The sequence below is a fragment of the Callorhinus ursinus genome, unplaced genomic scaffold, assembly GCF_003265705.2.
Source record: "Callorhinus ursinus isolate GAN/ISIS: 27379988/994484 unplaced genomic scaffold, GSC_fseal_2.0 scaffold10, whole genome shotgun sequence".
Taxonomy (NCBI): Eukaryota; Metazoa; Chordata; class Mammalia; order Carnivora; family Otariidae; genus Callorhinus; species Callorhinus ursinus.
In genome coordinates, this window is record NW_027397072.1 from 67,370,872 (window position 1) to 67,398,549 (window position 27,678).

The 27,678-nt window shown below is 37.3% G+C and overlaps 2 protein-coding genes across 6 annotated transcripts in view; one reads left to right on the forward strand and one right to left on the reverse strand.

Annotated features, from left to right (window-relative positions):
• ERLEC1 (endoplasmic reticulum lectin 1) overlaps positions 1-21,414 on the reverse strand; it is a 35,254-nt gene extending 13,840 nt beyond the window's left edge. For 2 of the 4 annotated variants that reach the window (XM_025868852.2, XM_025868853.2), the window contains exons 1-10: positions 21,069-21,413; positions 14,134-14,238; positions 12,910-12,990; positions 12,254-12,331; positions 12,057-12,120; positions 11,331-11,365; positions 8,866-9,089; positions 8,644-8,773; positions 2,745-2,906; positions 1,873-1,932 (exon numbers count right to left, since the gene is read on the reverse strand). In XM_025868852.2, coding sequence (XP_025724637.1) covers positions 1,873-1,932; positions 2,745-2,906; positions 8,644-8,773; positions 8,866-9,089; positions 11,331-11,365; positions 12,057-12,120; positions 12,254-12,331; positions 12,910-12,990; positions 14,134-14,238; positions 21,069-21,278 — 1,149 coding nt within the window. In that variant the 5' untranslated portion in view covers positions 21,279-21,413. Of the gene's footprint in view, positions 1-1,872; positions 1,933-2,744; positions 2,907-8,643; positions 8,774-8,865; positions 9,090-11,330; positions 11,366-12,056; positions 12,121-12,253; positions 12,332-12,909; positions 12,991-14,133; positions 14,239-21,068 lie in introns of all 4 variants that reach the window. The other 2 variants (XM_025868850.2, XM_073897719.1) reach the window with 2 other exon arrangements.
• Positions 21,415-21,420: 6 nt separating this feature from the next.
• ASB3 (ankyrin repeat and SOCS box containing 3) overlaps positions 21,421-27,678 on the forward strand; it is a 103,504-nt gene continuing 97,246 nt past the window's right edge. Inside the window, exon 1 of one of the 2 annotated variants that reach the window (XM_025868848.2) lies at positions 21,421-21,606. The gene's annotated coding sequence lies outside the window, so the exon portion shown is untranslated. The remainder of the gene's footprint in view (positions 21,607-27,678) is intronic. The other variant, XM_073897718.1, reaches the window with a different exon arrangement.

Sequence of the window (27,678 nt, forward strand, 5' to 3'; positions counted from 1 at the left end):
AATTATCATATGATCTCACTGATACGAGGAATTTGAGAAACAAGACAGAGGATCATGCGGGAAGGGAGGGAAAAATAAAATGACAAAACCAGAGAGGGAGACAAACCATAAGAGACTCTTAATCTAAGGAAACAAATTGAGGGTTGCTGGAGTGGTGGGGGGTGGGAGGGATGGGGTGGTTGGGTGATGGACATTGGGGAGGGTATGTGCTATTGTGAGCACTGTGAATTGTGTAACACTGATGAATCACAGACCTGTACCCCTGAAACAAATAATACAGTATATGTTAATAAAAAAAAAGAAAAAAGATTTTATTTATTTATTTGTCAGAGAGAGAGAGCATAAGCAGGGGGAGCAGCATGCAGAGGGAGAAGCAGGCTCCCTGCTGAGCAAGGAGGCTGAGGACCCTGGGATCATGACCTGAGCCGAAGGCAGATGCTTAACCAACTGGGCCACCTAGCTGTCCCTAGAAGGCAATATTCAGTATGCATATATTTTGACCTAGCAAGTCTGTTGCTAGAAATGTGCCTTATGAATATACTTGCAAAGTTTCACCAACAAAACTATTTATAAATGCTAAGATGCTATCACAGCAAAAACTGGAAATAATTCAAAGGTCTGTCAGTAGAGATCTGGCTAAATACATTGTGGGTATAAACATAATCCTCTGTACCTGCTGAAAAGAATGAGATCAGCTGTTGCTGGCATGGAAAGATCTCCAAGATACTAACTGAAAAGAGTAAGTGCAGAACAGTGCATTTACTAGTTACACTAACATTTATGTATATGCATTTTTTTTTTCTTGTGGAGGGTTAACTAAGAAAATGTTAACAGCAGTTACTTTTACGAAATAGGACAATGGTGGAGGAGAATTTTCTATTCATTCTAAATTTCTGGAATGTATTCCTTTAATTAAAAAAAAAGCCATTGGGTATTATCTGGGTTGTACTTAGATAATATTTTTCTATTAATAAATACTATTAAAAATAAATGAAACCTCTACATAGTAGCAAGAAGAAGTGGGAAGAAGAGTGAAATGGCATTTCTCAGGTTTAAGTAAAACGTCCTAGTTTAGAGATGCCTCATAAATTTGGAATGATTCAAATGTGGAAGGTTGAGTTGATGATCTTTCCTGGTATGATCTGTCTTGGAATTTAAGACTGACTCATAACACTCAAGAGGGTAAATACAGTATTTTTAAATTACTAGATATTATTTCTTTGGGGAAATAAAAAGAGCTATTTAAAACAGCCAGGTGAATATTTATTAATTAACATTTGTCTTCAACGTCTAGCAGTTTACCCTACCAAACAAGGTACAACTATGACAAATAAATTTATTGAAGCTTGAAGTTCAGAATTTAGGCAGCTTGGCTCAAGTTGTAGAAGAAAATGCTATCTGACTTATGAAATTAGAAATAAAAGGAAGAATAAAAAGCCAATGTGTATAATCTTAAAACTTAGTTGATTTTAAACTTGCATGATATGGTATGTTCTTTTAGCTGAGAAAGTTGCTGTATTTACCCTATTTTCCTACCTCGAGCCATAATGTACTATCTTACTATTCACTTTATTAATTTAAAGAAGAATTTTAATGATTAATTTCTCAAAGCTAGAGGTTAGTCACAACAGCCTATTACTCCTCCAGAAACACAGTAATATGAGAATCTGAGGAGTTAATAAACGTTACTTTAAGAAGAGTGACTTAGTTAAAACCAAGTTTTCCATTTTCTAGAATTCAGAGACACTTTGAGTATTTTCATATTAAAGTCATTTTGTAATTAAAATGCCATCCCCCCTCTTTTTTTTCCACAAACAAATTTTAAAACTTGAATCTATCTAGTGGTAGAATGATAGAAAGGCTATTCAATACCTCATGATATTGATGTACATGTTTGCCATAGCAGAATTCATATTTCCACCAACCAACGCCCTATAGGAAAGAAAACAGATCAAGTTACCCAGACAGAATGGGGGATTGGGGTCTGTCTCAGTGTTGCCACATGACAGTAATAGAAATATATATAATTAGAAAAACTGTAATAGCAATAATATGGTTGAAAATTAAAAAAAGTTACTGAGAAATAATGTTATATGGTGAAAGATGATTAACTATACTTAGCATGATGTGCATTGAGTAATGTACAGAGTTGTCAAATCACTACATTATATACACCTGAAACTAATATAACATTGTATGTCAGCTACACTTCAATAATAAAAAGAAAAAAGAAATTACTGAGAAATAATAATTTAAAAAAGACAAATACAGAGAATAACTGCTGTATTGCCTTGGTAAAATAAAATAAAATGAAAATTCCACTGACTTTATTTCCCACTGGAACTAATAGTTTATTAGGGGCAAAATTTAACCTTTGTAGATGTTAACTCAAGTTTTAAATGTGACTGCTACATAACTAAAATGTAGGCTATACAATCTTTTTTTTTTAAGGATATACAGTCCTCGATGCCCATTCCAGCAATCAACCAGAATCACACATGACTTAGTTATATGTATTTTCTGTCAAGTAAAGGTCAAGTTTTAGCTTGTGAGCAAAGAAAACATAATGGCTATTACTTGGATTGTAGTAAGATGCAGACAGAAAATGTCCATTAGGAGGCTTCCAGAAACTTGCCATTTCTCTATTGACAAAATCTTTTTTCAGTGCTGCTGATGCCCCGTGACTAACTAACACACAAGTGAAGGCTGTTAGTAAATATTGAAACCAAAGGTTCACTTCTCACCCCATGAAAGCAGTAAGAACCACTAAGGAACTCTTTTATGAGTTGGTCATCTGTCAATTTGGATATGTGGGTTGTTCCAACAGTGAGCATAGGCTGAGAACCAACAGCAATGGGTTTGTGGATTGCTGAAAATCTCTCTTCTTTAGTTGATTGCAACTCTTCCTAAAATTAAACACATATGTTTAAGGGCTTCTATACCATACTTATTTTTTTTTTCAGTTAGGACTTTAATTATTATTTTTAAACTGAAGGAAATTTGGAAAATAAAAGTCCACTCATTTTTAATGTGTTTTAAGAAAATGAATTTTGCAACACTTAATACAACAGAGAAAGCTCTAGACAAATGATAGTTCCATCTACCATTTCATATATTTTGCCTCATTTTTTTTTTTTGATCATAGCAGCTAGAGTTACTCCAATGCAAGTACCTAACCTAAGTAGTATTCCACCTTACTAGAAAACACACACACATTATATACACACAAATACAAAGAAATATACACAAATATGTATCAGCACTTGCCTTTTTTTTTTAAATATTTCTAATGGGATTGTAAAATTCCACAATTCTTCGCAAGTACAATTTGACAGTATATATCAAAACTCTTCATTATGTGCTTACCTTTGACCTATTTCTAGAAATTTATCCGGAGTAAACAATCACCACCGATGGGTACAAAGATTTAGCTTCAATGACATTCAGTGCGGCATTCTTCATGTTAGCAAAAAATTGTGGACAACAAAAATATCCATACCAGTAAATAATTTAAATAAATTTTGGTACTTTAAACAATAGAATATTTGAGATAATTAAAATAATATTATAGAAGATTACTTTATGACATAGGAATGTAAAAAATGATATACTGTTAAGTGAAAACCAGTGAAGATACTTTATATATTTACACACACACAGCACACAGTTTGGTCCCAATTATTTTTTTTCATGTGTATCTCTGTGTATGTATCAAAAAAAAAATCCCCAAAAAGACTGAAAGGAAATGCACTAGAATATTATTATTTCACTACTTGTTAGATTTTGTCACTACATTTAGTTCTGGAAAATGTGGTTACGATGGGTAAAGAAAAGATAACAAGCAGGGTAAAGAGCTAAGTGGGAGTAATTAAGAATATTAATTATAATTATTAATATGCAGCAGGATCTGGTTGTTGTTCTGAAGGACGCTGCATGTTAGTAAACAAAGATGCCCACTAAAGGGTACAGAGAACAGCAGATTCACAGAGGGATTGGTGATTCACAGAGATTTTGATGAAGAATTGAAATATGAAGACTTCACAAAGAGAAAACCCTTGATTCTCGAAACATGAATAATTTGTGATGTATGTGAATGTCTGTAGGTTTTGTGTCTGTGTGCACATATGCACGTGAACCTGAGGAAGACATAGGAGCAAAGATGTGGGGTGTGGAATAATATTTAAAACTAAAGAGATAAACAGGTACTTACTGGTAAAAAAATTACATAATTCTAAGAAGTTTGGATATCATCTTAAGAATTTTTTTTTTAAATTTTAAAGATTTTATTTATTTATTTGAGAGAGAGACCGGGGGGGGGAGGCGGTGGTGGAGAGAGGTAGAGGGAGAAGCAAACTTCCCGCTGAGCAGGGAGCCCGATGTGGGACTTGATTCCAGGACCCTGGGACCACGACCTGAGCTGAAGGCAGACGCTTAACTGACAGAGCCAACCAGGCGCCCCTCATCTTAAGGATTTTAGGCAAAAATATGGGATCAGATTTTTGATCAGATTTTAAGTAATACCATCGCAGTGGCAGGGAAGGACTAGTAAGAACAAATCCCGAGGTGGTGGAGCCACATTGGGAGTTGAAGTAACCCAAGCCAGAGAGGAAGAGACTCTAAGGAATGCAGAAGTGGGGGGAGAGAATAGTTACGGAAGAGGATAGTAAGTTAGAATCCAGAAGTAAACTGGGTTTTGACAGTGAGAGAAAATGAATCTAGATCAGAATTAAAGGAGTATACCAATCAAAACTGAGTAACATAATTAAAGAAATTAAATAGTAAAAGGGTTCCTAGTAAATGTATAGCGGCCACGATGCCTTTCACCTGCTGTAGGCGCCACTGCTCCACTGTGGTTCTTTTCTCCTACTTTGGCTGGTGGGAGTCACTGCAAGGTTATTCTAGAAACCAATGACTTTACCCTGCCTCTCCTCCAATATTCCAGAAGAACAAAGATTGCCAAATGACATCTTATTTTTTGAAAGGACTTTGGATTTTATGTATAGTCTTTCTACATTCAGAACATACCACGCTCCTGGTACTGTTTTAAGTGCTCAGTATTAAAAACGAAGAAGACATAGTCACTGCTCCTAAGGAGCTAAGGTCTAACAGACTAAACTAATTACTTAGAATGCATGAGACCTATAGTAAGGTTAGTGAGGAAAAACATTGAAACCTCCAGCTCAGACAGGGGAAGAGGTAGGAAGAATAGAAGCATGATCATTTATTATTGCTTCTTGTGGACAGAACATCTACTTGCATTTTTAAGAAAAATTATTCCAATAAAAGCAAGATGATAGTTTTTGTGGCAGGGTTTGGAAATTCATAAAATGGATTCCTAATGGTCTAGTAATCTCCAAATTAATGTAATATAATAACAGCACTGATAGCACCCTAACAGCCTCTGCAAATTTACCCCATTTAAAGGCATGAAGGACCCATGCTGTCTTTCATTGGTATGACCATTTAGCAGGAATATCTGTACCATCTTTAGGCACAGAAGACGTGATATGGCATATAGACAATTAATTATGCCCAGAGGATCCTCAACAATTGTTACCATAGCCTGCCACTCATGAACACAGAGATGACAAAGATGTGAGAGGCCATATTACAAAATAGAATGGCCTTGGATGTACTCACCGTAGCACAAGGGGGCACTTAACGCTAGCATTCAAACCAAATGATGCATATATATGACTGTTAATTCAGGCAGTATCACTTATGCATTAAAAGACATGCATAAGAGATATAGGCATTAGATGGCCTGTGTGCACTTAACCCAGTAGTTATCAAACTGGTTTAAAGTCTGCGGGACATGGTGGCAAAATTATTACTCATTCTTAGTTGTGTCAACATAGGTCTCTTTTCTTGCTGTCTCTACAGCCGCTGTGGATTATGCATTCAACTTGGACACTGTCTAGCCAAAGAGCCCCTACTGCAAAAAAACCCTTCTCTGATGGCTCAGGGAATATCATTGAAGAGGTGGGCATATGCGACTCTAAGAGCTGGATTTGAGGGGTAGAATGTGACAGCTAGACTAACATCATCTTGGACCAATCAGCCATGATGACCCCTCTGTTACTTGAAGCCTTCCTGAGTATAGCAACCCCACCATTCTGTCCTTTTGTTCAACTACGCCCTTAAGTACACCCTCCGGGCACAACATCCTTGATCTGCTGGAGAAGTGACGATCACTCACACCTATTCTTTCTTTCTTTTTTTTTTTTAAAGTCTCATTAAGACTTTATTTAGTGGGTTATCTAGCAAATAGTTTCTGTACTCATACCTACTCCTAAACATTCTCTGGGGTAGTTCCCTAGTGTGTACTCCCAGCCTCTAGGGCTATAAAAGCAGGTCTTACAAGAGGTGGGGTTGTGAAGATCAATTTGTCATGTTGTCTGTTTGCCATAGCCCAAGAGGCTTCAGTCCTAAGTGCCCTTAATAAACCATTTCATGTCAAACAGAACACAAGTAACAGATATAACATCAAAATAAAATTCTGATAGCCAGATTTGTATTTTTGTTTAAAACAGAAAAAAAATTCATTATCTTTATGGTTAAGCTTATTCCACATTTAAAAGGCAAACCATATGACAAATAATCAATTTTTTAAAAAAAGTGATGCGTAATAAATTAGATTTATAAAGGAAAGGATTCTGAGAAAAATGTCACTTTAAATAACTTTTCACCCTACAGTATTACCTAAGGTTTTCATCTACAACATGTATTCTAAGGGTCCTAAGTATTTTGAAAGTATTATCATCTGTAGCTTTTTAAAAACAATTTTTCTCAAACGGCAGATTAAACACATTAATTAGAGCAAAGTAAGCTGCCATTTCTTCTCTGAAGAGTAATTAAAGTTGGGATTTGGGAAGCATTTTGATTGAGCTGACTTTTAAGTACCTGTCAGTATCTAAATCACTATCAGGGAAAAGACCAGTAGAGAAATCCATGTCCAATCTTTTAATTGAGCACTTCAAATCAAGTGCAGATTAATAAGATAATTTTTCCTTCCTATCAGAATGGCAGTGTTCACAGCCACAAAGAGCGTGGCAATACTTTTGCCAGAAGTACTGAAGAGAAAGGGGGAGAAACAGGTTTTGCAGGTAAATATTAGTTATTAGTTAATTAAACCATTACTAAGTACCCACAGTATACCAGGTATCGTGCAAGGAGCTGGAAACCTCAAAGTAATAAAAGCATAGCATATTCTCTCTTGATCTTAGTGTAAGAATCATAGGAAAATCAACCAATTTTAGCCATGTAAGTGCTATAATGGAGGACTGAGTAAAATACAAGACCAAAAAAGAGGAAACTTTGATCTCTTCCTGGGGTAATTCATCAGAAGTCCTCTCTCATTCGCAAAGGAAGTAACACTGCTTTAAAAACAATGGGGATGGCCGCGGGGCCCTATAGCTCAGGGGTTAGAGCACTGGTCTTGTAAAAACAATGGGGAAGGGGCACCTGGCTGACTCAGTAGGGAGCATGAGACTCTTGATCCTGGGATTGTGAGCTGAAGCTCCACGTTGGGTGTGGAGATTACTCAAAAATAAATAAATAGGTAAATAAATGAAAATAAAAAAAACAACAGGGAAGATTAGGAAAAGGTCAGTGTGAGATAGATGAATTTGAGATTACTAAAAATGTATATGGTTATGTCCAATGAGCAGAGGAAAAGGGAAAAAAGCACATGGAAAAGGAGAAGCAGCATAGAGAAGTGGTTAAGAGGACAGTTCCAGAACCAGACTGTTTTGATTTTCATCTCTAATCCATCACTTGTCACTTCCCTTCTCTGAACCTCAATTTCCTAACATGTTAAGGAGGATGATAATAGTATATTCTTGTAGGTTTTTGTGAGGATTAGATGACAGCTGTTAATATTCAATCCATGTTAACTATTGTGACTGTGGTTTGAGTTCAGGGGAAAGGGCAACGTTGAAGATGTGTATTTGGAATGCATGGGCATATTAATGAAGTTAACAGAATGCGCCTGGATGAGCTCACTTGTGACTATACACACTACAGAGAGAAGGCAACTATGGCTAGAACTGTGGGGACCGTCAACATCTCCAGGGGCAGGAAGTAGACAAAGACCTAATACACAGGAGAGGAGAACAGAGAGAACCAGAGAGAATGACTTCAAGTTAAGGCAGGAGAGAAAATTCAAGCTTCACATGTTCAGTGTTTTATGTGCTAAGATCAAGTTATGTACATGTCCAGTGGACTTAGAACTAAAAGACTGCTGTTGACCTGAATAAGAAGTTTCAGAAGAATGACGGTTTGACGACATAGAGCAATGGGTTGAAGAAGAAATAAAGCATTAGAAGATGAGTTGTAGTTTATTTTTTCAAGGGGCTCAGCTGGGAAGGCCAGTCAACTAGCTAAAAATTTAACTTAACTACAATGAATAGGATGTCACACTTTAAAATATGAAATCATGAGAGTAAGAGAATGATAAAATAGTTTCTGAGAAGTACAAGAATAAGGAAAATAATTAAAATCAGTTAAAAAATTGGAACTTAAAATTTGAGTCAGAAAAATAAATTACTACTACTATGCTACAGAAATGATTAAAACACTGATACATGCTCTTAAATCTGGAAAAGTAAGCACTGAGAAAATACTGTTAGATAATTCACATACCTCTTTATTTCTCCTGAAAGGCACCCTTAGTATTTCTTCCTGCTGTTCCAATTGCCTCAGGGTGAGGGGTTTAAATGGTGATCCTGGCAGTGACTGGCAAAATATGTCATTCACAGGGGATGCTCTGAATCTATTCAGTAAGAACAAAGCATTAAGGTTAAGCATATGACACTTTAAAGCATGTGTGCATTTCACGTTTAAAATATTAAATCCACATCCTACCTATATTTAGGATGATTGCACAAGAGTGGTGTCAAAATGACAACTTCATATTCACAAGTTGTAACTTCAGCTACTGAAAGAATTTCATGCTTAGATTCAGGATGACATATGTACATCACTGTACTTGATCTGGGCCGGTTCTGTTTCAAACTACAAGGTGTACCATTTCCCATTCCCACAGGATAGTAGGGTGTCATCTGACCTTCGATATTTTTAGTGGGAATCTTAAAAAAAAGAGTATAAGACAGACTTTTCATTAGAAATAGAGGTAGGGGTGAGGATGGGAGAAACACTTATTCTTAAAGGAAAAAAACTACATTTTAAACAAAACCAACCTTTATAAAGGTTAACATTTCTGTATTTTCTATAAACTCTTCCTCTAACATTCTTTTGATTCCTAAGCTCTTATTTGAGCTAATACTTATTTTCAGAGCAGTTTTATATAGCAAAAAAAGGAAATTTTATTTGGTGCTAAAATTAAGATGTTAAGCATACATTTATATAAAAGGATATAATCTCTTGATTAATATGAATTATTTCTAACAGTTCTTTTTTTTAAGATTTTATTTATTTATTTGAGAGACAGAGAATGAGAGAGAGAGAGCACATGAGAGGAGGGAGGGCCAGAGGGCGAAGCAGACTCCCTGCCAAGTAGGGAGCCTGATGCGGGACTCGATCCAGGGACTCTAGGATCATAACCTGAGCCGAAGGCAGTTGCTTAACCAACTGAGCCACCCAGGCGCCCTATTTCTAACAGTTCTAAAGAAAGAGATTAAGATAAAATACAGAAACTTACTATACTGGACTAGTCAGAATTTTCTAGACTGAATTCTCAGTGAACGGCTGTGTTATACTTTAGATTCTAGAGGTCTGAAGTCTGATTTGTCAAAACGAGGGGCTACATAGTAAAATACTATCTTCTAAAACAGGAATCTTAATATTGTACTCATTCATTAATCTGCTTATTCTTTTTCCCTGTCATTAATATTAAGAGCCATACTTTTCAACATAAACTCCTATATAAATCTATTCAAGGCCAGCAAAGGACAAATGAAGAAATTTTCATGGAATGGGGGAATAAAATAGATCACCTCAGAAGACAAGGATTATTAAGGAGCTAGCTCCCACATTTCATCTACATAAACCAAAGAAAAATCTAAAATAAGGGCTCTAAAAAAATATTGTTAATAATATCTCCAAGCAAGCTCTTTGGAGGCAGGGAGCTCATCTTGTATCACTTTGGTACCCTGTCAGTGCCATGTGTAAAACAGGCAATAAACAAATGTTTCCAGGAAAAAATATTTTTAGGTTTCTTGTATGCTATTTTCATTGCTAGTATCTAGAATTAGAAAATCCTGGGTTCTAAGCCAAGCTTTGAATTTACTGGCTTTCCGACTGTGACCAAATTTCAGTTTTTGTCATTTGTAAAAAGAGAATAATAATATATACTCAGAGGTTGTGGGGGAAATTAAGCATTACCTTTTGTTACATGCCTGGCACAGTATCTGGCTTATAAATTGGGGCTCAGTAAATGTTAGTTTTCTTCCCTTACCCTTTTCTTCCTCTTCCTTTATCATTTCACACTTTGAATTCCATCTTGCTATCCTCCAGAGCCACAGTAAATAAATATTTTATCTCAAAGGTAGTCTGTAAAATTAAAATCTTTTAAAATAGCAATGCTATGTGTGTCTATGCTTAGCTTATCAATTCCCCCCAAAGCCACCCTTTTAAGGCCTCTTGCCATTTCACTTTTCTTCCAATAAAATTATCATTACGATATGAAACCACTTACAGAAATGTCCTCTATCAATAGGTTATTTAACTCAATGGGAGTTCTTAGGATTCAGAAAGCATTCCTTGAACTACTGGAGCATTTAAAAATTGTGATTAGGTACCCTAAGGAATCATTCTTTTTAAACAATCTTATTTTTCAGTCATCAATTATGCATTCACATTCAGTACACATATGAAGTGCCTATATTATATCTGGCACTCTGCTTTTTGCACTGCCGGGTAAAGAGATAAAAGACAGTCCCTGCTTTGAAGATGCTTGCAGTCTGGGAGCTTGTTATTTACATATGTAGTTTATTTGTTTTACCTAGGGGAGATAGGGACCAAACTAGGGGAAAAAAGCAAAAGCTCTTATTTATAATTGTTTCCAATGTTAAACAGAGGCAACCACTGCTAAGCCCGGAAGTGATAGACTGCCATTACGAAAACTTTCCCAGACACATTTTGCTAAGTTCCTTAATTTTCCTATGATCCTAAAAGTAAATAAAAGTATCACAGTATAACTGTTCTCAGAAAAATCTAACATACTGCAAATTTTCTTTGGCCCAATCCTTTGAGGTATTTGATAGACAGTTAAAGAACACATGACTAAATTCTGTCATTTAAGTAGTATAAATTCATGCCTCACTAATAATAGATGTTAAAAGTGAAAAAAATCAACACTTGTCACTTGCCTCTTTTGATTTTTCGTTTTCATCTGCCTCTTGATCTGTGGAATAATATAAGATATTACCTATGTAAGGTAGGTGTAAAGAATGACCAGTGACTTATATATAAAATACAAATGATTAAGTTTTCAATTTTGTAATTTTAAATTTCTTTTTAAAGAAGATCCAAAACATACATATAATTTTTATCTTACTACTTTTAGTCAGTTGCCTTGAAATGGTTTTGTTTGAAAGGACAAATTTAATCCTTACATCTTTACCTATGAAATACTTTATTTGAGGCATAAAACTGGCCACAACAATTTTCTTTTGAAGTATTTTTATATCAGTGAGAATTTTAATCTTAAATTAGTTGACTGTGAATAACATAGATTAACAAAAATATTTCACAATTTTAGGGACACATCTACATTTCTATTTCCATGTATAACAACTATGCTTACAGCAAGCAAAAGACTAACATTAACACTATATAAATATAACACTAACATGTGTTATCTTACCAGATTTTAAAAAATTTATTAATATGTAGACAAAAAGCATAATGTTTGTTGATGTAGAAAATAATGAAAAGATCTCTTTGAAGAAGTTTTCTAAGGGATTGTTCAGAAATTTATTTTAGTGTTTTAAAATGCATACAGTCTCCTATAAGATCTTTTAAATTCCAATTCGAACATAAATACTTTCAACGAAATTCCAGCATTACTATCAAATCACTCTGCAGAAACAAACCTTTTTCAGACAGAAGGTTCTTAGCCAACATATTCCCAAGGTAGTACTCGTGAATATTTACTTTCTATATTGGAATAAAATAAAAATATAGTAAGTATTTTGCAAATACCAAGAATACAACTTTAAAATTATCAATCTCATTATTAAAGTTCTCATTTTATAATGTTCCACCCTTCTTATTTTGAAGAAAAACATACCTGACCACTTTCTTTCTCTTCATGGTATTGTCGAATATGTTTTCCGTGACATACTTCATAAGTCCAGTAAGACTCAATCTAAGAAAAATGGATGTATTTAAACATACAAAAGCCACATAACTCCACTGAATTACTTTTTGATATTTTATGTAGTGGAGTAGATTTCCCTCAAGATTTAGAGTAAGCTTTCATTAAATGAAACTTTATTATGCCTCAGAAAAGTAAGAAATTTCTGAAGCCTAGTCATTGTTTTCACTAATTCGCTGTTTGTGAAAATTCGGTGAAAACATGTCTAGACCACACCTGGGATCTGTATTAACCACCTGGCTTAGGGACCATTTTATACGTAGTCTAAAAAATAACAATTAGCATTTCTTAGTAAAACTGTATATAAGGAAACTTTCTTTTGATCTGAAAATCATTCAGAACAATTTGGGAAGTGATATTATTTGAAACTGGTGTTACTGGGTATTTGTTTCATCTACTGCACAGGAATTTAAATGAACAAAATACTATTAAGTGATAGCTTTGATTTACAACTAACTTAAAATTTGATGTAACATAATAAAGTAAAAAGAAATGCAGAGTTATTTTCAAGGGTCTATTGGCTACTGGAAATTTATTTTCTACTCATTAAGTGAACATAAAATACGTACTCTGTAGGAACAACTGCTTTGTTTAAATAGTGGCTCCAATAGCTCTCTCGGATTAGGGCCTTTATAATCCTTTTCTTCTTCCTATGAAAGAACTAGGATTTAATACTTACAATTATTCTAGAACTTCACCCAACTCTTCTGCCTGGGTATTAACTCATTGTTCAAATCACAAATGCTTGGAAATAAAAGGGGGGAAAAAGTCAAAACTTTTAAAAAGATCCTATGGTTTGCCACTTCTTTCAAAAGAATTTAAGTATAAAATATGGAGCCATAGAATAATCTTCCATTCTCTCTTCTCTTAAAAAAAAGTTTCTGAGTTACCAGTTTCCTGAACAATTCTTAGGAACCTATTTCAGAGGTTTTAAATACTTGCATCTGAACAAATTCTAACTATGAAAGCCTCAGAATAGTTGAATCTTATAGAAGGTATAGAAAAGTTTTAAGGTACATCCCAGTTTCCTATATATTTTTACATTTCAGACTTGAATGCCATATGCTATGCAAATACACACATGTGTATTTGTGTCTTAAAAAGGTTTAAAACAAAATGAAACAGAGAGCTATCTTTCACAGATTTCAAATCTGAACAAAACCTAAGAAAGCACTCACTGAGTCTGTAGTATTTCCATTTTACAGACTGTGAAAGTATTACATAAATAGCTCAATAATTTATCGAGTGGAAGAACTGAGTTTCAAATGTGTTCAAGGTTCCACAGCTAACTGGAGCCTATACCTCAGCCTCCTGGCTCCTAGGCTGGTGTCCTTTTCATTTTACCATGCTGACTCTCCTGTTTCATCTTGAAAGAAGTCATTGCCTTGAAGGATGGATAAGAGGCAGTTAGGGCATTTCGGGAGGAAGAAACGGGCATGAGCTAAGGTAGGGAAAAAGCACAGGTACCTATAGATTTATTATTAGAAATTCTTTATAAAAAAAGTCACATATAAATTTAAAAATGATATCCTGTTTCAAAACCCCCATTTCTGTTAAAGAAAGCAAATGTGGAATTAGATTTTCATTAAAACTATGACTAATTGGTTGCTAAGTTTTCCAAGTTGAACTGTAAAATCAAAGAATTCAAGAATAATAAAAGTGATTACTACTTTTATGATAAACAAGGTTACTGAGAACCTTGTCATTCAGTTTTATTTTAAAGTATGTGTTTACAATGTTTTAAATACATATTTCTGGTGACAAGGATTACTGATATATTTATAAAAAGTTACCTCATCCCCACTTGTCACAAGGGGCAGAATGCATTTATATTTTTCTTTATGTGTAGTTGTCATGATGACATAATTATCTTCTTTATACAAAACTCCAGTTGTAGGCTAGAAATAGAACAAAAAATATACATTTTTTTTTTTTTTTGGTTAAGTTGTATTTCATTGAATAAATTACAGTCTTCGGTCAAAGTAATTCATCATGTCAACAGAGGATTTTTAAACGTATTTCCTAAGGCAGGGGAAAGGATTCTACAGGTTATTTAAGATCAAAATGAGGATGATAAGTTTTATCTTGATGTTATAACAGAAAAAAAAAATGAACACAAATGAAATTTGGAGTATAAAGAAAAAAGTAGTAATACAGCAGGCTGAAGTTGAAATAGGGATTAAAAAGTGTTAAGAGGCGGGGCACCTGGGTGGCACAGTGGGTTAAGCGTCTGACTCTTGGTTTCGGCTCAGGGTGGTAAAATCGAGCCCCGCAAAGGGCTCCATGCTCAGCGCAGAGTCAGCTTGGGTTTTTCTTCTTCTCCCTCTGCACCCCTTCTCCCCCCGCAAAGCTCTCTCTCTCAAATAATTAATAAAACTTAAAAAAAAAAAGCAATAAGAGGCAATGAACGTTCATAGATACACCATTACTGAATACTTATTAATTAATTCTATTAACAATTACCACCTATATGTGACAGTCAATAGCATTTTACAAATGTACTCTCAATTCTGTTGGATGGGACACTTGAACATAATAATAGTGCATTATTTTTCATATTTGGATAAATTACTTTTAAAAGAAAAATCCTAGGGGTGCCTAGGTGGTTCAGTCGGTTAAGCCTCTGCCTTTGGCTCAGATCATGGTTGTAGGGTCCTGGGACTGAGCCTGGCGTTGGACTTCCTGCTCAGTGGGGAGCCTGTTTCTCTCTCTCCCTCTCTGTCTACCTCTCTCCCCAGCTTGTGCACACGTGCTCTAATAAATAAATAACATCTTAAAAAAAATAAAAGAAAAAGAAAAATCCATAAGGATCCTCTGTGCTGACTTAACTTTTTTTTTTTAGTATACATCCTAGGTCAGCAAACTCTTTCTTGTAAAGGGCCAGGTAGTAAATATTTGAGGTTTTGTGGGCCATATGATTTCTGTTGCAACTACTCAACCATCCATTGTAGTAAGACATTGCATGGTTAAGAGGAAAATTAACAGGTATGGCTGTGTCTTGAAAAAACTTTATTTACAAAAATAGGTGGTTGGCCAACCCAAAGGTGAAGTTTGCCAATTCCCAGTATGTATCAACAAAATTATCTTTAAATCTTTCACAATATAAAACCAAACAAACTCACAAACCAAATATGAACCAGTGTAATTCAAATGGACATTTCAATTAATATAACTCGTATTATTTAACTAAAAAGAAATCTTTGCTGTGATAGCAGATGTGTCACTACTAAGAGGTTTTCATATTCTATGATATGTGTTCTGTGATAATTCAACTTTTTTAAAAAAATATTTATTTATTTGACAGAGAGAGACACAGCGAGAGAGGGAACACAAGCAGGGGGAGTGAGAGAGGGAGAAGCAGGCTTCCCGGGGAGCAGGGAACCCGATGCGGGGCTCAATCCCAGGATCTTGGGATCATAACCTGAGCCGAAGGCAGATGCTTAACGACTGAGCCACCCAGGCACCCCATGATAATTCAACTCAACTTCTCTAACATTTTTTAGCTCATCGATCTTCAAGACAAACATTCTAACCATCTTCAGAAAAGGAAATTGAAGCCCAGAGCTTAAATAATTTGTACAAGGTGGGGCGCCTGGGTGGCTCAGTCTGCTAAGGGTCTGCCTTCAGCTCAGGTCATGATTCCAGGGTCCTGGGATCGAGCCCCTCATCGGGCTCCCTGCTCAGCAGGGAGTCTGCTTCTCCCTCTGCCTCTGCTGCTCCCCCTGCTTGTGTTCTCTCTCTCGCTCACTCTTTCTCTTTCAAGTAAGTAAATAAAATCTTTAAAAAAAAATTTGTACAAGGTAACACAGCTAGTAAGTAGCACAGTACAGAGATGAATCCAAGCGGACTGGTTCCAAATTCTGTGTGCTCTTAACTGTTTTAACATATTTGCATCAGCGTTTGTTAACATTTTTTTAGATTACTATATAGGCTCCTGGATTATGACGAAGGATCCTTATTTAAAAGACCACTGTAAGTGAAGAGGGGAACCGAAGAGATTTGAAAGTGAGAGTTACAAAATCAAATTTATGAAAAAGGGATCCTTAGAAACATTTATTCAGTTGTACCAACAAATTGGTATAAGACATAACATTTACAAAGCCTTTCGACGTTTCTCAGATATATGCAGAATGTGTGCAGAGTTGTTCAAAGCATGACTCACATTTGCTTAGCAATGGCTGGCCTGAAGTCTTGCCAAATCATTCCTGTACGGTAGTGAAGGCAACCAGTAACATATGACTTAAGAGTATTTACCTCTATTTGTGAAGTACCTGCTACTCTAATGTTCAGAATTGAATTCCACAGCAATATTGACTTATTTACTAAAACATTCACAATGCCAACAATGGAAAAAGAACTGCTTGCTTGGAACCACAGCAAAGAAAGGAAGACAATCCTTTCTTTGTAATAAAAATCACTGTTAGGGCTTTATGTTTATATAAGAAAGTCATTCCTCCTGGAAAAGGACTTTGGCTACCTCCATTTTGACCTCAAACTTTCTAGTTGGGTTCCTCCTTCCAGCTTGTCTCTCGGCTCAGACTGGAAGATCCAAGGGGCAAAGCATCCCCTGAGGGAAAACAAAACTACTCCCTCAAGTAAAAAGGACTGCCTGAACCAGCAAGATGCCTCCCCATGACCGACTCCATGACAAGGTTTGATTTGACCTTCAGTGCCTCCCTGAACATACCCACGCCACCTTTGCCCATATTTTTCATACATAAATCTGGAAGTATTTTCAGCACTTTGGAGACAGTTTTTGAGGTGCCAGTCTGCTGTGTTCTGGGTCTCACTGAAATTCAGGCCAGTCTGCTGGCCTCACGGAAATTAAAACCTTTCTCGTGTCACCACCATTCATTTCTCTGAGTTTGGATTTTGTCAGCTGTGAGTGGCTGAACCTCGTCTGTTTGGAATCCCCAGACCTAGGTGCTTTTGCACCCCTGTGCCCTGACTATACTCTGTCTACTGTTTTTAGGTCTAGGTAAGGGGTAACAAGAAATAAAAGCTATCACTTGTTTGAAGATGCAAAGATTTGTCTTTCATTAGTTTTGGAAGGGTTGCTTTCCTCTTCAATAAAACAGATCAAGTAGCAATTCCTCTATTTGAAAACTGCTGGAATAGTGGGTCACTTATTGGGAGCACAAACTAAAAATTTTAACAAACTTTATCCTCTTCTTCATAACAGAAATTACTGGGAAAAAGTTAACCTTTTTGATTTTCTAAGTTAAAAAACTTTTTTGATCTGGTACTAAAAATGTTTCCTTTTGATTTAGTAAAACAGTTCTTTAGGAAAACGAAATATAATAAATTCTGAATATACAGAATTGCAGATAGTGTAAAAAAGTTCCATATAATACCTTAATGTATTTTCAGTGTAAGAGGTGCTATTAGTGATTTGATTAAAGTCAGATATTAATAAAATGAAACTAATCCATGGGGGTATGGTACTTTAAGGTTAAGCAACTTAAAAAATATGTTGGCAGGGGAGAAATTCCTAATGTTTGACAAGAGTCTGGAAGAATTAAGATAGAGGATGAGAGACAAAAGAGAGAAGCTGTAAAATAAACTCAGTGGTACAACTTCCCATCATATATAAACATGCTTAGAAAAAAACCAAACAAACATGCTTGGAACTATGGAGTTGGTTACCATTCTTCCCAAGCACAGTGTTTGGGGTACGTTTTTGTTTTGTTTTATTTTGTTTTTAAAGTAGGCTCAGAGCCCAACGCAGGGCCTGAACTCATGACCCTGAGATCAAGACCTGAGCTGAGATCGAGTCGGAGGCTTAATTGACTGAGCCACCCAGGTACCCCTACGGGAAGTTTTTGAGTGGGAACACATTTCCAAGAAAAGTAAAGAGAAAATTGGACTTATTCTGTGGTTTTACTTTGGTGAAATCTGTGAACTCTGTGAAGTAATGAATAGTTGAACAGTTTAATGACAGAGAGATGGTATTTCAGAAGAAAAATATATACACACAAAAAAATTGAATGCTAAAAACCAGTAAACAAACACTATCACAGTCATTAATTAGTTAACATAAACATTAAAAAATATATACCGTTTTGGTGCTTAATAACTTTTCTAAGTAAATTTGAAAGCAAGATTATAAAGATTATATATTGTTTTGATATATCTGAATGGGGAGATGATTTAAAGCACAGAAGAATTTTAAAGCTAAAAAAAATTCACATCTTCCAATCTAGTCTCTCCCAATTTCAGATAGCAGAGAGATAAAGGCCCTTATCCCAGTTCATACAGCTGCTTAGTTATATTTGTCCCACCAACTGGCCCATAAAAGAAAATGACAGTGCGAGGTGAGGAGGGCTGTAGTGTCAATTACATAAAGTAGGGAGGGGAAGGCTGAAGATTAAAAAGTACTAAAACAAAACCAAAAGGCCAATGATAAAGACTCCTACAGTTTATTTTTGCATTAGGGCCACAGACCTTTTGCCAAATCACAGAAAAAGGTCTCTAGATTTTCCTCAAAATAACTTAAAAAAAATTTTTTTTAAAGGTTTTATTTATTTATTTGTCAGAGAGAAAGGAGGGGGGCACAAGCAGGGACCTCGATGTGGATGAGGAACTCAATCCCAGGCCCTGGGATCATGACCTGAGCTGAAGGAGGACACTTAACTGACTGAGCCACCCTAGCATCCCTCAAAACAACTTAAAAAAAAAAAAAAGAAAAAAAAACTTCAGAAAAACTTCAGATGTGCCCATCTTAGATTATGTTACATTGCCAAAGAGAATTAAAAATTAAAATTCAAAATAAAATTGAGAGATATGTGAAAGGTTGGTAGGGGATACATTTAAGACAGATCTTCCATAACCATTTTTTAGCTAGCAAACACCAGTGCCAGAAAGAAAACAGAATAACAATCTGGTAGTAACCTCTAGAAAGGCCAGTTTTAGTTATCCACTTGTAAGTCAGGAAGTTTTCAGGGCTGCATATCAGCATGCAATTTTTAAATTAACCCCCCCCCCCAAAAAAAACAACAACAGGGCGCCTGGGTGGCTCAGTCAGTTAAGTGTCTGACTTAAGCTCAGGTCAAGATCTTGGGGTCCTGGAATAGAGCCCCAAGTTGGGCTTCCTGCTCAGCTGGGAGTCTGCTTGTCCCTCTGCCTCTCTGTCTGCCCCTCCCCCTGCTTGTGCTCTCTCTGCCTCTTTCTCAAATAAATAAAATCTCAAAAAAAAAAAAAAAAACCAACCCTGACAGGTGCAAGAGTAAAATACTTTAATGACAACATTCTGTAACACTTCTCATGTTTATTCTGTGTGGTCTTTTGAAACGATAACAGAGGTTGGACTAAATTATTCTCACTTCAGGACTGCTAAAGTTATATCTCCCTTATAACAAACTTTTATATAAGTATTTTATTTTTTTAAAAGATTTTATTTATTTATTTGAGAGAGAGAGAGAGCACAAGCAGTGAGGAAGGGCAGAGGGAGAGGGAGAAGCAGACTGCCCACTAAGCAGGGAGCCCGACTTGGGACTTGATCCCAGGATCCTGGGATCATGACCCCAGCCGAAGAAGATGCTTAACCGACTGAGCCACCCAGGTGCCCTCTAAGTATTTTAATATAACAATATTTCATGGTATTAATACAAAGATAAACCTGGCTTCTCAGAGAAATATTTACTTAGATAATGTTGAGTACCACTGAACTACCAGAATAGGAGAACTGAAAAGAAGAGGAGTAGAGAAATAAACAAGTGTGAAATATTTGCAAAAACTAACATTTGTAAATAGAAAGCTGTTGTGGTAACCATAACATCTGTTGTCCTGGTAAATCTTGCTTTGACATCATGCTATCACTTATTCTTGTTTCAATGAAGTAGTAATAGAACAATACGGTAATAGAACAAAAGTCATCCCAAATGGAATGACTACAGGTAACTGGAATAAGAATTTTGAAAAAGCTTTTGTATTTTCCAAGACTTCAGTTTGAAAGAAATAAATAAATTAACTACTACACGGTAAGCATCTTAAGTGCACAGTTTTTTATTGGCCTACAATGGTAGGAAGACTTTTCAGCAGAGTACTTCCTAAAGACAGAAGGATCGCAAATTTTCATTAATGTGAAGTTATAGAAATGTTCATCACTCTAGGAAAACTGATCACAGAATCTCATGTTCTGGGGTTTTAAATAACAGTCGTAATACATCAGCACCCTAAAGGTTATTCTGAACAGAATGTCATTAATATCTCAAAGGCCAAATAGCCCTCTCGGAAACAATTCTGAAGGAGAAAGAGCTGTGAGTATGTACAAAGACACGTGTGTGTATACAAGACAGAAGTGACTAGTATGCGAGAGGGAACTCCTATCTGCAATACAACCGGTTGTGTGGGTAGGGTGGTAATACTGAAGGAGAGAAGGCGGCTGGTGGAGGAAGAACTGCAGCTGACTCTCTAAAGAGAAGATAAATACCTGTGCCTGACGTGATTCTAAGAAAGCTTCTTCCACGGGGTGGGAGTGTTGGTAAGCAATGTCTAACGAGACAGATTTAAAAGGCGGAGAGCAGGCGACCGCTGGATCTAACGTGTTCGCTAAACACTTGCTGTATGAATGAATGAGTGCGAGGTAAATGAACCTTTGCATTAAGAAAAGGAGGCATTCGCCTGCCGAGGTGGTTCTGGAAGAGAAAAGCGCAGGTACCGAGGGAAGGGGCCAAACCCTAGTGCTAGGAGGGAGAGAGATGGCTACAGGATTCGCGAGGGCACTGACCAGAGAGAACTCGGTGCCGGGCCAGTTGACTCGGAAAGGGATGTCATCGCTGAGCTGGGGGAGCGCTCGGCCGCCGCCGGACGCCTCTAGGAGGCCGCAGAGGACCAATAACACCGGCCCGCCTGGGACCAGACTACGCGCGCCGCCTCCTCCTTCCTCCATCCTCCGCTGCCGATTTCTCCAGCCACCGCCACAACCTCCTCTGCCCATAGAGGAGAGGAGGGGGAGGAGGAGGAGGAGGCGGCGGGACTACTAAGCACCCAAGCAGCCCGGGGCCCAACCGCCGCCACGTCTCCTTCCGGAGAGCGGGGCAACGCCACCTCCGCCCCCTTGGGACTCCCGCCACTGTTTCCGGGGCAGGTGGCATATCAACATCCGGGGCCGCCAAGCCGTCCGCCTACGGAAGCCGGGACGCCGGTGGGGGGTCTCGCGGTGCGGGGAGTGGAGAAATCGAACGTCGCGGCCTTCCGGGAGCTGACTCCGAAGACCTGGCCTCAGACCAGGCCTTTCCGCGCAGAAGTGACGGCGCCGAGAACCGGTGAGTACGGGAGGCGGCGGCCGCTCGCTCCTACCACCCGCGCTGCTTTCCAGCGGGTGGGCGGTGGCTCGGCCCGTAATGGAGCGGGAAGAAGAGCGTGAACTCGGCGGGTGTAGTCATTAGATGCCAAAATTCGAGGTGGCGATAAGTGAGAAGTGGCGGTGTTTCTGACTTAGCTACCCTCCAGCTGCTTTTCTTTCTCCTTTTCTCCGCACGTAGCATCTGTACACTTCATTTTTCCCGCTTGAAGCTTCTCTCCGCCTCTTCTCCTGTGGGTTGTGGTCATCTCAGTTCCTTGCAGCTACTGACTAACGCAGGGCGGTTTGCTCATTCTCTGCAACGCTAGCTTAGGGGATACCCGAGCTGAGGAATCCAGTCGTACCCCAGGGTAAGAATGCTGTGATTCTCCGAGGTTGGTATGGACCGAGACTCCTCTTGGAGAGGGCAGCCCCTGCGTTTCCACTCGGGCGGCTTCTCCATCCCAGAGTTGACATTATCGGGTTGTTCTATCAGAGAAACTGGTATGTGAGGTTCGGGGCCAGGCGACTGTGAGGTTATGAATTCACCTGAGGTTAAGACACGTCTGACTGCGTTCAAAATAAGACAAAAAGTTTTAAATTCCCCTGTCTCTTTTAAAAATGCCATTGTTTTCATTTCCAGTATAATGGATTATACAGTGGTAGTCATAGAGCATCTAGAATTGTCTTTCTGGATGTGGGTAAAGCTGGGCTCTCCCCTAACTCCTCGAATTTGAACCAAATCAAAAAGCAGGAAGGGCAGGCTTATTTTTCATCTTAAAAGTCTGTCTGTCTGTCTTTCTTTCTTTCTCTCTTTCTCTCTTTCTCTCTCTCTTTATCTCTTTCTCTCTCTCTCTCTCTTTCTCTCTTTCTTTCATATAAGGAATCCACAGTTTCAAAGAAAATTACTTTGGTCCAGCATTGAGATGTTGTTTACTAATTTGTTTAGTACTTTTTAGTGCTTAATATGTGCCAGACCAGTGGGTTTGGTAAAATGGCAAATAAATGTGTCTCTGCCCTCTGTCCCTCTTGGTCTAGCAAGGGAGATTACACAAATAATTGCAACCTATTGTGGTAATAAAATAGTGGTTAACATTTACTTAGCATTTATTGTGTGCTAGACACTAGTCTAAATACTTTATATATTTGTGAAGCAGGTACTGTATATTACAGAGTAGAGGGATGTAAAAGTGGAGGTATAAAAAAGGAAGTGAGGAACTCTAGGGTTCAACAGGAAAGGCTTTCCAAGAGAGGTGACATTAGAACTGGGGTTTTAAAGATTCATAGAAGTTCAGGCAGATGGAGAAGTGCATTTGAAGCATAGTTCTTCTTGATGATCCATTAGGACTTTTTGGTATAGTCAGAGGACAGGACAGGATGGAATCATCAGCAGGAGATTGGTACGATGGAAGGACAGAGGCAGTCAGTTCAGGGAAGGTTGCATTCTGCAGAAGTGTTTGAGCTTTATCCAGTAGGTCAGAGTTATTGCAGACTTTTTGCATTGGAATCATCGGACGTGACCCCTGTTTCTCAAGTATACAAAGATTAATTCCAAATGGATTAAAGATTTAACTGAATCACACACAAAAAAGAAAAAAAATACGAGAAAATTTATTTAGGAGTATAATTAATCTTTGTGAGTAATATAGGAGATCCTTGTATCATCAAAGAAAAAGACATATTTGAGTAAATAAAAATGAAAAATACTTGTAAGGCGCTGGTTTAGTCTCTGGGGCTATAACAATGGAATCTGGCTCAGTAGAGCTTATGTTCAAATAAGGGGGGGTTACTTAAATAACAAATAAATAAGATACTTTCTGGTACTGGCAAATGCTGCTTAGAAACTCAGGTTATATGAAAGAGAATACCTCTGGGATGTGCTGCTTAGGTAGGTGATCAGAGTAGACTTCTGTGAGGAAGTCACACTTGAGTGGTGACTTGAAATGATGAGGAAGAAGTCACACCAAAATTCCAGGCAGAGGTCCTGAGGCAGGGATGAGTGGTGTGTTGGACAGACAGAAGGAAGGCCCGTGTGGCTAGAGTGTAAGAGATGATGTTCGAGAGGCAGGAAGTGGACGACACAGGAGGGTGATAGGAAGGAGAGTGATAGGGCCTGATGCACATTCGTGAAGATCATTATGGCTCTTGTGTGGAAAATTGATTATAGGGCATGTTATGGGCTGAATTGTGTTCCCCTAAAGGATATGTTGAAGTCCTAACCCCTGGAACCTCGTGAGTATGAATTTATTTGGAAATAGGGTCTTTGCAGATGTAATCAAGTTAAGATGAAGTCATGTTGAATTAGGGTGGGTCCTAATCTGCTGACTCGTGTCTTTATAAAAAAGAGGGAAATTTGAACACAGACAAGACATACAGAGAGGCTACTATGTGAAGATGGAAGGAGAGATTGGAGTATGCATCTGCAAGCTAGGGAACACTGAAGATTGCCAGCAACCACCGCAAGTTAGGAAGTAAGGATCCTCCCCTAGGGATTTCAGAGAGATCATTGCCCTGCTGACACCTTGATTTCAGACTTAAACCCTAGAACTGTGAAACAATACGTTTCTGTTGTTTTAAGCTACCTGGTTTGTAGTAATTTGTTTTGGCAGCCATAGGAAACTAATATAGGAGGCAAGGGTGGCAACAGGGAAACCAGTTAGGAAGCTGGTAACAATGGAGAATGGAGAGAAGTGGCCTGATTTGGAATACATTTTTCAGTAGAGCATCTTGAACTTGCTGGTGGATTAGATGTGGCAAAGATGAATTAATGATGATATCTAGATATTTTTTATGAGGAACTGGTGGTGCAGTTTATAGAAAGAGGGAAGAACAGAATGTGGACTGTTGGGAACCATGTGTTTTTGTTTGTTTCACTTTTTATTTTGAAATAATTTCAGATTTACATAAAAGTTGTAAGACTTGAACCCAGATTCCTCAGTTGTTAACATTTTACCGAGTATGTGTTTTGATTACAATAATAATAATTTATGCATCAAGAGTTCTGTTTTGGACATGTTAAGTTATAGAGACTGACATCCGAGTGGAGCTAACAAGTTGGCTAAATAAGTCTGAAGCTCAGTGGGGAGGTCAGGACTGGAGTTATAAATAAATATCATTGTTATCAGCATTAATAAACACTGCTAAATACAGAGAGTATGTTAAAGGTTACCGTGGAGGTTAAAGCCGTGGTTCTGGCTGAGATCATCTCTGGAAAACAAATGAGGATAACAAAGGGAAGAAAAGGGTCATTGCAATATTAAATACTGAACAGCATTGAAGAGATAACAAAGTGGCCTGGCAGGTGTGCCCATTAAAGCGGAAAGAAAATCAGGGAGCTGAGATAAAAAGAAAGTCCAGAGAAACAAGTGTTTTAAGGAGGGAGTAACCAACTAGCTGAGTGAAATCAATGCTGCTGAGGAGTTACGTAAGTTGAGGATAAGTTAGTAACCCCTGGATTTGGCATTGTGGAGGACGAGTAAAAGGAAAAAAGGCTTGATTGGATTGGATTGAAGTGGAGGGCTTGCCAAGTTACACATTAAATTGAAAACAATGTGCTTTTGCGTTTTAGCAGAGTGTAGACCAGAGTTTCTCAGCCTCGGCACTATTGACATTTGGGCCAGATGATCCTATGTTGTGTGGGGCTGTGTTGGGCACTGTATGATGTTTAGTAGTATCCCTGGCATGTGGTCCACTAAATGCTAGTAGAAATCCCTCCCCTGCTCAGTAGTGACAACCAAAAATGTCTGCAGATACTGCCAAATGTCCCTTGGCAAGCAAAACGGCCCATGCTTGAGAACCACTGGTTTAGACTCTTAAATGAAAACTGTCAATATTCATGATAAATTTTTAGGTGATAGCTCACTGATTGAGAAGATATTTAGGGGCTAGAAAGGTCCTTTCTAGCACTCCAAGAAATTGGCAATATAGTGAATACCTACTTTGCTTATAATACAGATGGTTCTGTTTGTATTGTATCTTTGATGATTCATAAGGCATTTAATCTTACCTTGCACTAATTTCATTATTATGCACATTGGTTATCATCATAGAAGATTTGGATGTAAATATGTAGAAGATTGTTCTGAATCTGTACTAAACACATCATAGCCTAGAAGTTGTTATTTTGAAAAAATAGTCAACACTACTTCATTTAATAGTCTTTTACTTTTTCTCATGTAAACGTGGTACAGTATATGCGAGTTTAAATTTCAGTTATTTTAACTTTCTGATTCATCGATTACGGAAAAATTCCCCTTTATTTGGCAAAGCTACCCTTTTCTGCATATAAGGGAGTTAGTCTTAATGCAGCAATTTTCCTTAGTTGCAGACCTACAGATCCTGGGGAGGGATCAACAAGGTTGTGCAGTTATTCAACTAACAAATATGGTTTGGAGGCACTGTCCTAAGTACTAAGTGTGCTATAAAAATGATACAGATATAGATCAAGTCCATCAAAATGTTACCACCTAGAAAGGGAGGTAGGACTTGTATGTAACTAATTATATTAAAAGTGAGAGGTATTGTTAGAGAAGTACTGTACAGATAAAGTATTGTGGACATTCAAAGGAGGGGGTGATTACCTCTAGCAAGGGATGAGAGGAAGGAAGGGTAGAAACACTGAAGTAGTCCTGGCATTTGTATTGGACCTTAACAGATGGTAGGATTTGGATTTACAGAGCTGGGAAAGGCCTGTTTTAAGTGGATGAAGAAAACATGAGCCCAAGACTTATTGAGATCAAAAGTAATTTGGTTTGAATACAGGCAGGGAGTTTGGGAATGACAAAGGAGTTTAAAATGTGCCAAGGGTGACATTTCACCCTGGAGGGAAAAGGATGTTTTAATTAATAAATGCTGCTAGTATAATTTGCATCCATTTATAAGTAAACCAACTAGATCCCCTTTTCATAAAATACACAAAAACTAAATTGTAAATGAGTTAAATATATATATCTATATGAAGAGATGAGGAGAATATTTGTATAACTGGAATAGAGATGACATTTTTTAGTAAGATAGGAAATCCAGATACTGTAAAAGGGAAAGATAGACCTGCTTTAATAAATGTGTTAAAATTAGTAATTTCTGTTAAAATTAAAAATGTGTAAACCTTTGGCCTAGTGATTTTACTTTTTGGATTTGCCCTGATACAATAGAACGTAGGTACAAAGATATTCATTGTGTCATTATCTGTAGTGGTGAAAAAAACTTTTGGCTATCTGATTTTTCAACAATAAGGCTATGGCTGAATAAATAATTATATACAAACTATGCAACTGAACAGCGAGGTGGTTAGGAGCAGAGGCTTAGGAGTTAGGCCAGTTAGATTCTGATCCCAGCTCTACCATCTAACCACATGTCTGATGTTGGGAATGTTACTTAACCTCTTTCGAGCTCAGTTTTCTTATCCTTCAAATGGAGAAAATAACAAATGGTAAGATGTAAGAACTAATGATGATTCACTTTCTTTATTCTATTCATGTACCAGATGTTGTGTCCAGGCACTCTTTTAAGCACTTAATAGATAACAAACTTATTTAATTGATTTAGCCCTCCTAATAACCAAAAGGTAGGTTTTTTGTTTTCCCCATTTTACTGATGAGGAAACTGAGACACAAGTTAATACAATATTCTAATATAATTCACACACACATAAAGTTAATATATTTATGCCACACTATAAAATATGCCTGAATAAAACTAAAAAATTTTTTTTCAGTTGAAATTTTTATGAGTCACAAATGAGAACCAAACAGTTGGGCTTTAAGTTAAAAGTTACCCAAAATCTCTTTATTGTTTCTCATTTAGACATAGAAAAGGCAAAACCAGTAAAAACAAAGCTCAGCTGAACAGCTGGTATGCACTCTGAGGTTGTGTAGCACTAATTACTCCAGAGGCTGCCTAAGAACATAATTGTCCTTTTCTCTTCATTTCCAGTACTGATTTTTTCCCCTCCAGATCCTCCTTTGAATATAATTTACTCTGCAGTAGTAAGAAAGAAGACATAAGAGAACTGGGATGCACATTTTGGGAAAAATAAAGGAAAAGCTTTTGGCCT